Raw genomic sequence first — 14,665 nt, forward strand, 5'->3', positions numbered from 1 at the left:
TATAAGACACAGTTAGCGTCTTATAACGAACGCAATGTTGAAACTCTATTTGCCTTAGAACTTTCAAGACAGTGTATTAGGCGTCTTACTAATTGACAAGTAATTTAATCCTTGGTTATGTTGGTGCCAAATAACAAAATACAATAACTACTATAACATAAACAACACTGTAACTAAGTGTGAAATACTTGACAACTTTGACAATACATTCCTCAATGCGGTTTCTTATATCACACTTTCCAGGCAAAGCAAAAAAAAAAACGAAATAAAGAAAATAATGCTAATTCCGGTTTATTCAAGTGCCCTCCAATAAATTGTACGTTCTTTCACTACTAAGTATGTAGTGCATACATAAATACATACATACTTGCATGTTTTGTGCGCAACAAGCAGAGCTGTCTGAAGCGGCATGCGGTGCAAAAATCGCAGTGTTGCTGTCAAAATATCAGCGCATATCGAACTTCGACCAACAATGGTCGTCGAAATACTATACAGACATTTCCACCGACAAGCGCACGAATTTCAACACACACACAAACCCACAACATATCCCAGTGGGAAAAGTAGTAATGCATTACATGCGTGATTTTTTATAAGTTCTAGATTCCATTACTGTTTAATATTCTAATGTATTCTAAAAAGTCTCCAAAAAATCATATTAAATCACATTCATTCCTCGATACTGGGTAGTGCAAAATTGAATGCCTCACTTTTCGTAGGACATCACCGTGAGAAAAAAATGCATTTTCGAATGTGAAAACGGCTGTTTTACTGATTAGTTTTTCGATTACTATACATTACATTTTCCCACTGGGATAGTACACGTGCTGAGCAAAACTCATGAACATCATTGAATAGCTGTAAATATGTATGTATGTATGCACTACAGAAGTGGCAACTTCAATGCACAACACAACAAGACACGCGCACTCGAACAAACAAGTCAGAAGGCAAAAGTTTTTATGTTTGCTGTATTGCCTACGAAGCAAAGTTGAGAAAAATTTTTGTTGACAAGCATTTAATTTGTTTACGATACACAAATGTCATTGACACATAAAATTTTATTTCGGTCGATTCTTCTTCTAGTACTTTGTATTTAGTTTACTACCATTTGGCTCCTCGAAACACCTTTCTATATTTATTTTAGACTATTCGACCACTCTGGGCACCACACCTTTATTTATTGTTAATGGTGTCAATCTCGCGATAAAAGTAACAAACGGTATATATGTATGTATTTATGTAACAATCAAACGTCTGCAACACTAACACAAACAAGGCAAATGTCACCATTTGCAATTTGTCACAATAGAATTGTCGCTTCGACGACTCGTCGAGTTTTTTACTGTTTCCGATAATTGGCAAAACTTTTACTGTGAGTTTTCAGTGTTTATGACACAACAAAAATGCACTCGGACACTTCTTTTTTCTCATACATCGTACTTATTTATGTTGGTAGAAGTGTCCAAAAAGAGTAGCCAATTTTGTTTATTTACAATATTAGCTGAGCAAACTTTTTCGTACACCCCAAATGCACTTACATACATATGTGTATGGCTTTGTGTGAGTGAATATGTAAACATACATATGTAGCCGCTCGTAAACATCTAATTTGATATATGTACATACTAGCTTATAACCGCGAGTTTCACCCCACGTTTTTATAAAAATATGAAAAATAATTTAATGATGTTATATTTTATTTCTGTGCCCATTTTGTTAAAGCTGTATATTTTTTAAGCGAGTTAAGGTATTTAGACCGTTTAAAACTATGAAATTATAAAATCTCGTCTGCACGCTAGGCATACGAAAGATATCAATCCCACCATCTGTCAGTACGGTACTTACATATATAAAATAAATCTCCATAACAAATAATAATAAAACACTTCCAGAAATTTTCTATCCTTCCAGTGTATGATTACTTCAACGGCATGCTGACGCTGACATAGTTAGAAAATGAATGAAAATTGCAAAAATTGTAGAACCTATGTGCATACATACATACGTAGTACTTCGCAGGGCGTGGAAATAGTTAGTGCGGTAAGAACAATGTCGCCTAATACTGCTAATGCTTAGTGCCAACGGCTTTGCCATCCACCAGAGAGCGATATTATCAGCGTAACTTCATTACCGAAGTTTAAAACACCAATACGAGTACACTCGCCATTACATTTCCATGGCGGCGGTTTAGGCCATGTTGCTTTCAGTAATGTCCATCCATTACTTTAGCGAGGTAAATTGTGTACATATTTTTTTTCTCTCTTGTGTTTTGTTTTTTGCTAACCGGCGCTAATTTAATTTTTTTTTTAGCAGCACTGCGTTAGTTGCGTTTTTCTATGTTTACTGTAGAGGTTTTTTGTATCAATTTATTTTTTTTTTGTGTTGTTTTAAAATGAAAGTTTAATTCTGTTAAACTTTTCTCATTAAAACGTGCGAAACACTGTTGGTTAACGGTGAAAAAGTGAATGAGTGCAAAAACATTGTGTCAGTCTTAGGGCGTTGTACTCGTACATAAAAGCGTGCTTTAGGGCAAGCGGGTAACAAATAGAGTAAAATTGTAGGTGAGTAACTGTTATACATTTTTGTATACATCCGTGAATAAGGTGAGTTTAAGTAGTAACTATTTCTTGATTTAAGTAATTAACATTAACTGATGATCGGCTGTTTTAATTGAAAGACCAAACAAAGCATAAAATATATCGACGGTTAATATTCAAACACTCTATCTGTAATCTGTAGAAAAATTAATTTACGTTGTTAAAATCAACCTTGGACTTAACTGTCATCGAGTATATTAAGGTGATCCTTAGTTATCACTTTCTATTAAAATTTTCTACTGCATTTAAAAGTTTGAAATAGTTTCAGAGTAGAGATCTAAGTCACAGACAGATGAGTTTTTATGAAAAAAAAAGATAGCCGGTATTGAATCTAAGCCCTGGATGCAGGAAGCAATAATGGGCGGAAAGGGTTGCTTTGCGCTAATTTTGCTAGTTAAGCCACTGCCAAAGGAAATTTCTTCTCTTAATTCTTTATGTTAAATAATCAGATAATATATGAGAAAATTCAAAGAGGAAACATTTTTCAGTTATCCTTAATAATTCCAATGTAAATACCGTTATCTTAATATGAATAGAAAGACCATATCTAACATCTTTATTTCTCTACAGGACTGAAATGGTATTGAATTATGTATGGCTGGAGTTTCCAAGAACCTAAACAATACTGTCCTTTGTACCCACGGTCTAGAGGGAGGATTTAAAGAAAAGGGAACGATAGGTGGTGCGGGAATTCATTACTACTTTGCAAACTTACCAGACTACTTTTATGAACCTAAGCAGAATGTCGAGGCTAAGACAAGTCAGCTCGTCGATATGTATATGCTACCCAAAATGTACCATCTCAATGTGACGAAAGCCAGATAGCTGCATAGCAAATGATCTGTATTAGATTTCCTCAACTTCTAAATATATTGTACACAGTGGGTCGTGGATGATGTTTATGATAACTGATTTTGCTCCGTAATCACACTTATCAGGGTTCGAAGCTCAATCTTTCTCCAACCAACCAACGGCTCTCATGAGCTATATTAATGAGATCCTTGATGTATCCCACTGTTCCCGCTATGCTTGCCTTAAAATTGGCCCGTTCCACAAGTTTAAGCATATTCCACTTTGCAACGGAGTGAAATCTCAACATACATCCCGGGATCCCGGGATTAACAGTCCTGGTATGTACATACGTTCCTGGACTATTTTTAAAAGGTGCGAGCGGTTTCTATGATCTTTAGAGTAGCTTAGCTACTACTGCATACCCCCCAGGATTCTTCTATACCAAAAAAATATATGCCTCCATTTTTTATATTGAAATCGAAAAATACTTAGAGGTTGCTCAAAGCGCTCAAAGTTTTCCATGCATTTTATGTGGGCACAAAACAACTTTTCGTAGAAATTAAAAATCAATATTTTTCGATCCGCAGGAGCAGAGATAATAATACCCAATTTTTTATTTAACCATTTTGTCATAGCAACTATAATTTATAGGTCCGTCAAAAATCCTTAAAAACCCCGAAAAATGCAATGGGGGACCAATAAAAAATCGTTAATACATATTGAAAGTCTACCGAAGAGAACCTGAGTTTTCCGATCGAAAAATATTAATTTTCAGTGATTCTATACTATTTCAACGAAAAGTTGTTTTTTTTTTTTAAGAAAAGGTGTTACCTCACAGGTGGTCCCATACTAATTTGGTTTAAACCCGATCATTGGATCATGAAGAAATTAACGATAATCTTAAATTTGTATATAAGAATTGAAGCCGGTTTTGTTTTTTGCTTAAAAATTATTTGCTTAAACAAAAGACTCTTCTCAAAGGCAAATTCGAAACTCGAAAATTCGAAGAAAACTGCTTGTTGTACACTAATAATTCTTATTTACTCAAACATTTTAGCAGCCGTTTAAAGCAATTCCAATTAATATTAAATTTCTATAAAATATCTAATAAACTCTTCACGCTTCTCAATAAACGTGTACTCACATATAATTGACCTTCCACCCAATCCACTTTTTGCAAAAAGCATACATATGTATGTATGAATGTGTGCATGAGCAAAAAATATACATATATACATATGTATGTATGTAGACATGTACACGACCGCCAGGTACTTACAGTTCAAGTGCCCAATCAAGGAATTTATGCAGGCCATTTTCCAGTGGTTTCGTCTGGAACCAATTCGTATGGACTGGCATCATGTAGGGTGCCTTGTTCTGTTCATAGTAACGTGTGAAGTCCTCTTGCAGCCAAGCGAATATCTCTTCCTCGTCCAAATTGTGTAGCACACATTGATCCAGATAGGGACAGTGACCGCCTTCATAACCTTCGACATAGTGAGTGTTGAGTGGCACCTCCCAAACGCCAGGGAAGCTCTTCGACGGACACGTGCCGCTCTTACATTCATGTGAGATTTTAAAGTCGAGCGTGTATGGCCAGATGGGTACATTGACTGGTGGCACGGTAATCGAACTGTCATAGATGTAACCGAAGTCTTCGATAACCTGTGTAGACAGCATGGCGCAGCACCAAATGTATGTATGCGCGTGTGTATGCACATATTGATGTACGTTCGACCATAGTTTGTGGTAATGTCATGAAAATAAAAAACAAAAAAATTGAAGATAAATTCAAAAGGGTTAATAGAATTCAATATAGGGACATATACATACATACATATAAATACGTACAAATAGTATACAAATACATATTACATATGTATGTACATAGTCTGATGCTGTGTTCAAAGTTTTAATGCATTGCATATAATAACAATAAAAATGTTAAACGTGGGTGTAAATGCTGTAGAAGACAAGCATAGAAAACTTGAAACAAGAATAAATGTGACCATGAACATGAAAATGGCTTTGCTGCTCTTGTGTTTGTACGCACGCTGGTGTGGTTTGACAGCAGTTTGGTTGCTGTTATGGTTATTTTTATTGTTGTTGTTGCCAGTTTAATGGTCCTGTTTACAGGTAATTGGTTGTAATGCTCGAAGCTGCTCATGTGCAACAATTTCAAGTACACAGGCACAGATTTTACCACTCAACAACACTAAAGTACCCTCCCCTAATGGTGGTGTGTTGTGTGTACGGTAGTTTATTTATTTAATTTTTTTGCTTGTTGAATTTTGTATGCAGCAGTAGTGCATACAGAGTGCATATTTGCAATGCAGCGAGCTGGAAAGTTGATTGCAATCATTGCATATGGAACTTAATTCAATTAAAGGCATTTGACGCAAATGCACAATAATCAGCAACTAAGAGCTTGCAATTTTATGCAGTTGCATAAGAATGTTACGCTTTCCCCGTTTGAGGAGGTACACGTCTCTAAATTAATGCCATGATTTTCAGTTATATTCTCCTGGTTTTATACCAATGCGTTCGATATGTCAGTAGCAATTATTTAAGAACTTTGACGTTGTCACACTAATAGAGGAACCTTCAATTTTATGCCATAGGAAGGATTATCGCTCATAATAGAAAACTTATTTAGATGTTGGTTGCACCAGGAATCGAACCTGGCTGCTCTCGGTAACCACTAGGCCATAGCCGCCGCTATAGATAGATAAGTTTATGATCCAAATATTTAAAAAAGATACTCCAAGTACAGGTAGGTTCGAATATTTCGGCTGCCCTCATCGTATTTACATATTAGAATTTACTTGTACTAAGTTTAGACAGGCAATAGAGCTCCATTTTCCATACAAAATTAAAATTTTAAGTATCCGATTAGTGCTTCATTGAGTGCTAATTGATTTAATTTTTTCATGCAACCCTGTTGGGTATGGTTAGTTTTGACTGTGAGGTGTGTTTATTGCACAGTGTATCTGGTCCACTTTCACAGCTCAAATTTCATCAGAGATGAAAAATTTAATATTCAAATTGTGCCAATTTTTCCAAAAACCCTTACCTTTTAGGTAAAAAAAACAAATATATGTGCATTAGGGCGGGTCAATTTGCATGGGAGATTTTTCCCACTATGCGGGTATAGCACAAAAGGATTCTACATGGAATTCCAAGTAAACTTGCCGAAGAAACCATGGATCTAAAATCAATTTGAAGTTCTTAGCCCGATCAAAGAGAAAGTATGGAAGACGGCTGAAAAGAGCGGGGCCAATCGACCTATTTGTGATATATGTTCATTGTAACTGTAAATAGTCAATGTAAATGCGTTTTAAATATTGTATGTGCCTACTAAAACAAAAGGAGAACAAATATGTATTAAATGTGAGTAGCTAACTCAACACTTTCCTAGCGCTGGCTAAATTGTATTTTTTGTGTGTAAATTTCCTAACAAATTGTATAATAGTATAGTTGGTGTCCTAACATATGGACAGGTGTATAAATGAAGACGGAACTTAATAATAAAAAAAATATATATGTATATATAAAACAACAATTACCCTCCTGATTCGCCCAGCCTAAAAATTAGCGAATGTATGATTATATATTGAGCGTTGGTGTATGTTGATGTTATGATTTAAAACAACAGACTTGATGGCATGATATAATTTTCCTTTTCGTTTTTTTTCAAATTCCTGTGTAAAATTAGTTGTTGAAAAGTGATTGCTGAAAAGTGCCACCCGAGCACTTAAAAATCCATTTGATGCTATTCTCCGATGTATGTATGTAACATTTATTTTCTGCTTCCGCACGAAATACATACATATTTAAATACATGGGTAGAGTACGGCTACCTCCAAAGGGGATACTACGAATATCAGTTATGCCTGGTTATATGTACTGCAGTATGTAGGCAAATATAGGCGCATACACTTTTACTGCCACCAGCGCTAACAGCTAGCTTAAATTTTTTAAAATCCCTGTCATTTCAAAGAATGTGTTACGGACAATTCAATGTACATATTTGCAGAGCACTCTATCTACCAACATAATTTTCTAGCGAAAATATTAGCAAACAGAAATGAGACGCATAAGGCAAATTGAATTGCATACAGGGAATTGAATAACAAAGAAAAAGTGTTTGATGGTTATAAACTTTTAAAGTTTATACATAGACAACTAGTTGAAATAATTGCCGTTTCTGTTAGCAAATTCGGTGAGCATTTTTAGCTATGCATGCATGTATGCACATATGAATTTTGTAGTTTTGCAAAGTTTTTGTGTACGTCTATAGCGTAACATAAAATTTTCTTTACTTGAAAGAAAACACATGCCAGCTTCTATCTGTGCGTACATATTCAGTCAAGCGATGTCCATTCATGATCTGAGTAATTAATTTATTTATGCATACGATACAATTTAACCTCATAATCCCTCGAAATACATATTACTTACAATTTATGCAAATGTTGTATAAAAAATCGGCTTACTGCCTGTGGTAATTGTCTAAAACATCACAACAAAATAAAACTGTCAATTAACTCCTTGTACTATTTATGCCGAATTACCTATCAGGCATCTGAAAATTCAAAATATTGCTAGAGGACACGTAACTGCCAACTGCATTGCACAAAATCAGGTAATATTTACAAGTATGTACATACCCACAATATGTATGTATGTATGGGCAGCGCATACACCCGCCCCCTCCCACAATTGCTCACCTTGTATTGCGTATTGCGTCCGGGTTTTAAGAATGGCGCACGCATACCCACCACATCGTTGACGGACACATTGGCGAATTTTTTGAGTATTTCACGCATGCCAATCATTTCGCCAACCCATTCCTCGTAGCCTTTATCTTGCAGTCCTTGTTGTTGGGAAATGCTTTCCGTAGCGAACTCGTGTCCAGCATAGCCGAGATGTTGAATTTGTTGATAGTTGCTGAATGAAGAGAGAAAAAGTGAAAATTTTCATTTCCATTTAAATTTTAATTTAACTGAAATCAAATCGGAAGAAGTTAAGTAATAAAATAAAGCTTGGATTATAGAGTAATTTAGCAAAAATATATTAAGAGAGATGATATTGATGTGCAAGATTTTCAAAAAAAAAAAACAAAAAAAGTATATATCTATATAATTTATACGTAGAAAAAGCTGTATTGGTTGCCGATAATTGAGCTTTGTTTCATTGAATTGTTTATTTTAACGAAGTTAAATCGTTTGTAAAGGCCCACATTAGATTGGATAGGTTTAAAATTGAGAAATTATCTTTCACATTTTCAAAAAGAAAAAAAAACAAGCAAAAGTACAAAAATTGGTGACATGCCTTAACAGGAGGCAGTGTGGATGCGGATAATCCTAATCATTAAGGCCTTACGAATCGAGGCTGCCGATAAATTCGGGCTGTACGAAGACCTCAAGCAGGAAATTAATTTCATGCTGAACTATAATTGGCAGCCGAGTCAAGCCTCAGGCCACTTATCATAAACAATTCGCCAATTGCCATCCAAGTGACATGCCTGAAATATCTAAAATGAGAGGGGAAGCATGACCTCAAAAGTTAAAACGCTTAAAATGTTAAAACATACTATTGGATCTGACATAATGTGAAACATGAAAATAGAAATATGTTGACATCTTTGCAAATGTTAGCATTAAGTGCACATAAATTTATGGGGCAATCCAGCTAAATTCGGATGGCATTTGTCATTTGCAACTCAGATTTATTTAAAATTTTTATTTTTTTTGTTAGTCAAATCCAATGAAGAAAGGCCTCTCTGTTTTTAAAATTTTTTTGTTCAGCCGTTTTTGATATAACGATTTTTGAAAAAAATCCTTTTTAAATGCCCATGACCTTGCGAAAAATAGGCCTATTGGGCTAATCGTGTTTTTTGCAATTTTTCATTTTGAAATCACTTTTGCAATATAAAATCGAAAGAAATTTCAAAACCGTAATTCCGTTAGGTTTCCGTAAAAGTTTAAAATTTGTGATAAATATAATATGTGGATTTTCAAAAAACACATTCTAATCGATTTTACTTAAAATTTTTTCTAAAAAACTGCCACTCATTCCACAACTTTTAAGCTGAGTTTTTTAATGGATTGATGAAAAACTAACAAATTTTATCCAACTCAGCGCCAAGAACTTTGACTGTGTCAAATCAGATGATTAAAAAAAAAAAGATCAAAATAGCAGATTGCATAGGATGAAATTATCTAAGTACGCTACGACTAATCATTTCCGCGTAAAAAAATTCAACGTTTTCTTTATAGTTTAATCTAACACTCGAAAATGGCGTATGAGTAACTTTATTTTATTACAACGCTTTTATCAACTTGCAATGTTGTGGCTCCAGAAACTTTCAATGTTGTGTGTCCGACACCATAAAACCTTTGCTTTGAAAAGTTCCTATAAAAAAGCATAGTGCATAGGGCGACATCTGTAGTGAATAGGGCGAGGTAGATGACATCTAGATGTCGCCCTATGTACTACGTTCGCTACAGCGGAAATAGACGACACGCCATTTCTTTAAATAAAATTAATTGGTGCTCGTTTGTATGTACATACATATGTAAATGCATATGTGTGCACCTTTCTATTAAGATCGTTGAATTATTTTAATATCTATCGCAAAATTTTATACAGACACCCAAAAAAGTAGAAAAGAAATAATATAAAAAAAACTTTTTAATATACAACGCTTTTATAAATGGACTAAAAAGTAGAAAATAATATTTCTCAGTCCCATAGAATTTGTTTTGATAACTTTTGATTTTGAAATTTTAGCAAAAGTCGTTATAACCAATTTATGAGATTGAAAATGAAAAGCGTGGGGGGCATGCAATACAAAGCATTATATTTAATTGACAATAGGCAAACTACATAACATAGACCTAAAATTTCTTCAGCGAAAGTACAAATTTGAGATCGATTTTAAGCGGTCGTTATTCATATATCCACATACATATGAACATATATTACCCTTCATATCAATTCAGGTGGCTATTATATGCGCCCCACGCTTTTCATTTTCAATCTCATAAGTTGTTTATAACGACTTTTGCTAAAATTTCAAAATCAAAAGTTATCAAAACAAATTCTATGGGACTGAGAAATATTATTTTCTACTTTTTAGTCCATTTATAAAAGCGTTGTATATTAAAAAGGTTTTTTTTTATATTATTTATTTTCTGCTTATATTTCAAACAAAAAATATTGTTGAATTTACCAATCGATTACGCGAAAGTGATAAGTCGCGGCGTAGTGCTTCTCACTGCAGATTAGTAGAGAATTTCTTACTCTTCAATGAACCATTACCATTTTCATTAACGCATTTGATTTGACACAGTCAGTTATGAGAAAAGTGGTCCTAAACGGCACAATTTCTGCAAAGTTATTGGATTTCATAAAACAGGATTCTTTTTTCTTTTTTCAAAAATCAATTTCTCGAAAACGGCTTTACAAAACAAAAAAATGAAAACAAGATCAGAGAGTTATCTCTCAATTTGTGCTATGAGGGTTGCTATTTATATTTCTGGCCTTAACCACTTCTAGTGTTGTTAGGCGCCTTTGGAAAGTTTGATATATTTTACCATAAATGCGCTGAGAAAGTTTTGATGTGTGAGCTATATTAGTGTTGTTTACAGTGGCGTTAAAAATTCATCTCGCAAAAAAAAAATTGCACTAAGCAGTGAACATTTTCGTACGATTATTTTTCACAATTTTCGATGTGGATTACCAAGACAAGGTGTACTATAAGAACCACCATCCTTTAGTACCCTAAAAAACTGTTATTGTAGCAGACAATATGCGCACCGTGAGACTGAGCCATCCTTGGGTATTAGTACGACGAACATCAATAAGATTTTGCATGATCACCTTGTGGAAAAGAATGTGTGTTCGCGTTGAATCCCACAAAATTAAAATAAAAAAATAAAAAAACGCCCAAAAAGAGGCTCGTATCGAGTGCTTCGAAAATTGTTTCAAACGAATTCGAAATAGTACTGATCACCATGAAGCATATTTCGAAAAACAATAAAACTGATGCCAACCACCAATGTTCATTTTCCCATTGTTAAACCAGGAATATAAATAGCAACCCTTGTATAGCATAAAAAATTATGTGATTTTGTTATTTATTGGAATAATAAAGAATCAAATTCAATAATTTCCTCAGCAATTTTTTCCTTAAAAATGGCTTCAAAATTGCTGAATATGAAAAATTATGAAACGAGTCGGAGATGCAAAAACCGAATGGTGCCAGATTTGGGTTGTAATGCCCCATATGTATGTACATTTGCAAATGCATACATACCATCAATATATAAATGTATATGATCAACATGTTCAGCAATAAAATTTCAATGATAACAAAATCCCTCATCTCAATTTGCATAGAAAAACTTTCACTCACACACACAAGTATAACTATCCATATTAATTCTTATTATTTAAAACTTAAAACCACAATACAAATATTTTGGGCAAACCCAAAAGCTTGCCGTGAGAACAATGCTGACTGCATTTTATGCAAACAATGTGAACAACAATACCTGCATGCGTAGAATATTATAATACATATGTATGTTCGTATGTAAATATAGACATGTACATATGTATACATATATGTATGTATGTAAGTGCACATATTTGACTACCCAGTTGGCAAACTAAGAGAGAAGTAGGCTTATTTTCGTTGTTGGTGTTTCCGACAGGCCTTCTAGGTGTTTCGAATTGGCCTTATAGGAGCGCTCATTTTGGATCTTTTGGGGCTGAGGCGAGAGGCCTTCCATACTCCATTCTGTATTGGACTGGATTAGCCTGGAGTTTCAAGGTTATCCAATTCAGCTGCTCTTAGATAAAGAAACTTTATATAAAATAGTAATAACAAGTTTAAATTTAACTTTAGAGCAGACGTTCACCGACACATCTTCTGTGATTTTTTCCTTTATTTGCCTTGGAAACTCACCTTGTTCTCTGACTTCGAATGGCAAGGTTATTTTAAGTTTTTATAGTACCGTTTTCAAAGAGAAGACCTTCTTAAAATTTTATTTACACCCGCTCCTCTATTTGCCGGCTAGGTGGCTTTAAAAACTAACAAAAAAATAAAAACAAATATGTATAAGAAAAAAGGACAAACAAAATGTCGCCAATGTATTGACATGCCTGCTCCCAAACGAATGCCAAACTTGTGTACTTGCGGAAGTTGCAGCAATCAAATAATAACAAATCATAAATGTATACAAAGGGAAGTACAATACATACATATTTTGGTTGACCGGAAAACACAAATGTAAGAAAATAATAGACATTAATCGGAAGCTCTTTGTGTTGTTTTGTTTTATTTTTGGAAAATAAACAAAGAAATTTTGTGTAATTTTACTAATTCTTTTTGTATGCATTCAATTAGATATTCAGGTATGTGTGAGTATCTATACAAACATACATATACATATGAATATACTTACCATTGTATGCAATTTTTGAAACAAAGATAAAAAATGGAGGCATTTTCGTTGCAATTTATAAGAAGGCATCCAGCTTCACAGACATCAGGGAATTTTCAAAGAAAGCTTCTTTAATAGGAGCTTTTTGATGTTTTTAAGTATGGTTATAAAAATGAACTTAAACCGACTCACGGCAGATTCTCACTGAGTCTTCTACGATACCATCACTGCTATAGACCCAGGGTATGAAAGAAACGCTGAAAGTTATGATATACAGTGACGAACAAAAGTATTGGCACAGTGAATTTTTCGCCATATATGCAATGTTTTTTATTCTAATTTATTTTCGATAATTTTTTACAAAAATATAGTTCATTTTACACCAGAAAACGTAATAGATTTTTAAAAAAAATTCAAAGTATGCAGTTTTATAGCCCATTCAAATTTAGTATAACAAAGTGTAAGTTTAAAGTTGCTAGAAAATCGCGTTGATTTTTGGCAATTTTTTTAGTGGAAGGTGTTGCTCATTTTCTCCATACAAAAAATAATTGTCGAATTACTTTGTATGGAAGAACTTGCGTGAAAAAACATTACCAAAAATCAATGCCATTTTCTAGCGACTTCAAACTTTCACTTTGTTATACTAAATTTGAATGGGCTATAAAACTGCATACTTAGAATTTTTCTAAACAATCTGAATAAAAAGTTGCAAATAGTGTACAAATTTAATGAATTTTCCCGAGTTTTGCACAAAATTTAGAGATTTTATTGTTATGTTTTCTGGTGTAAAATGAACAATATTTTTATAAAAAATGATCGAAAATAAATTAGAATAAAGAACTGTGCATATATTGCGAAAAATTCACTGTGCCAATACTTCTGTTCGGCACTGTAAGTCTACTTTACTGGCTGCACTGGATAAAAAAAAAAAGATTATATGGTGAATGTAATATGGGTAACGGGGATATTGTTCGCAAAAAGCTTTTTATTGCGACTCAACCGATTTTGTTGTGAGATCGTTTAACCTATTTAAGCGCAGGGCCTAGATGGTATATTCCCATCGATTTCGTAAAAGAAGAATACTCCCAGCAAAAAACACGATTACAACAGAAACGAAAGTGGAAACGAGCTAGGCGATGGGAATCGCTTACCCTTACGCTTCAAGAAGGCCTTATTTTAACATGGGCATGTCATTGGCGGTAAGCCCTTACCCGCAGCATTGCCTTCAAACGAAGGGAGAACGCATGGTTAAACATAATCCAGAGAAGCGAACAAAGAAAGCCTTACAGAGAAACTAATGTAGAATGCCTAGATAAGTACATACTTATTTATATTAAATGGAAATCAGAAAATGTCTTAAAACATTAAAATTAATTAAAATTTTTATAAATCAGTTTTTATACATACATATGTATGTATTTAGGTATTTAGATTTTACTTAAAAATCGGTATGTACATACATGCATATTTAATTAAGCTTAAAATTGTACTTCCTCACTCTTGTACTTCACTTCATTGACTGACTTCAACTTCGCTGCAAATTGAACAAAGCAAAACATGATTTTTATGCGAGACAAATTTCCACAGAAGGTAACGGTAGAAAAAGAATTTTTGGATATTCATTCTATTTTTCAGCTGACTACGATGCAGCATTCTACTTTGCATTCCCCGAAATGAAGCAAAGAAGCGAAATAAAAAAAATATTGTCGAACGTTCTACTTTGCATTACCGGCAATGCCTAAAAGAACTGAAAAAATTCGAAGGCATTACAACCAGTGTACGAAAATAAACTATATTGTACGTTACTATTTCGTTTCG

The 14,665-nt window shown here is 33.9% G+C and overlaps 1 protein-coding gene across 1 annotated transcript in view; it reads right to left on the bottom strand.

Annotated features, from left to right (window-relative positions):
* LOC118733734 (chitin deacetylase 1) overlaps nt 1–14,665 on the bottom strand; it is a 62,136-nt gene that overhangs the window by 7,656 nt on the left and 39,815 nt on the right. Inside the window, exons 3-4 of the mRNA XM_036463267.1 lie at nt 8,123–8,342; nt 4,672–5,057 (exon numbers count right to left, since the gene is read on the bottom strand). Coding sequence (XP_036319160.1) covers nt 4,672–5,057; nt 8,123–8,342 — 606 coding nt within the window. The remainder of the gene's footprint in view (nt 1–4,671; nt 5,058–8,122; nt 8,343–14,665) is intronic.

The sequence above is a fragment of the Rhagoletis pomonella genome, unplaced genomic scaffold, assembly GCF_013731165.1.
Source record: "Rhagoletis pomonella isolate Grant_MI unplaced genomic scaffold, Rhpom_1.0 Rhpom_scaffold_00002, whole genome shotgun sequence".
NCBI lineage: Eukaryota > Metazoa > Arthropoda > Insecta > Diptera > Tephritidae > Rhagoletis > Rhagoletis pomonella.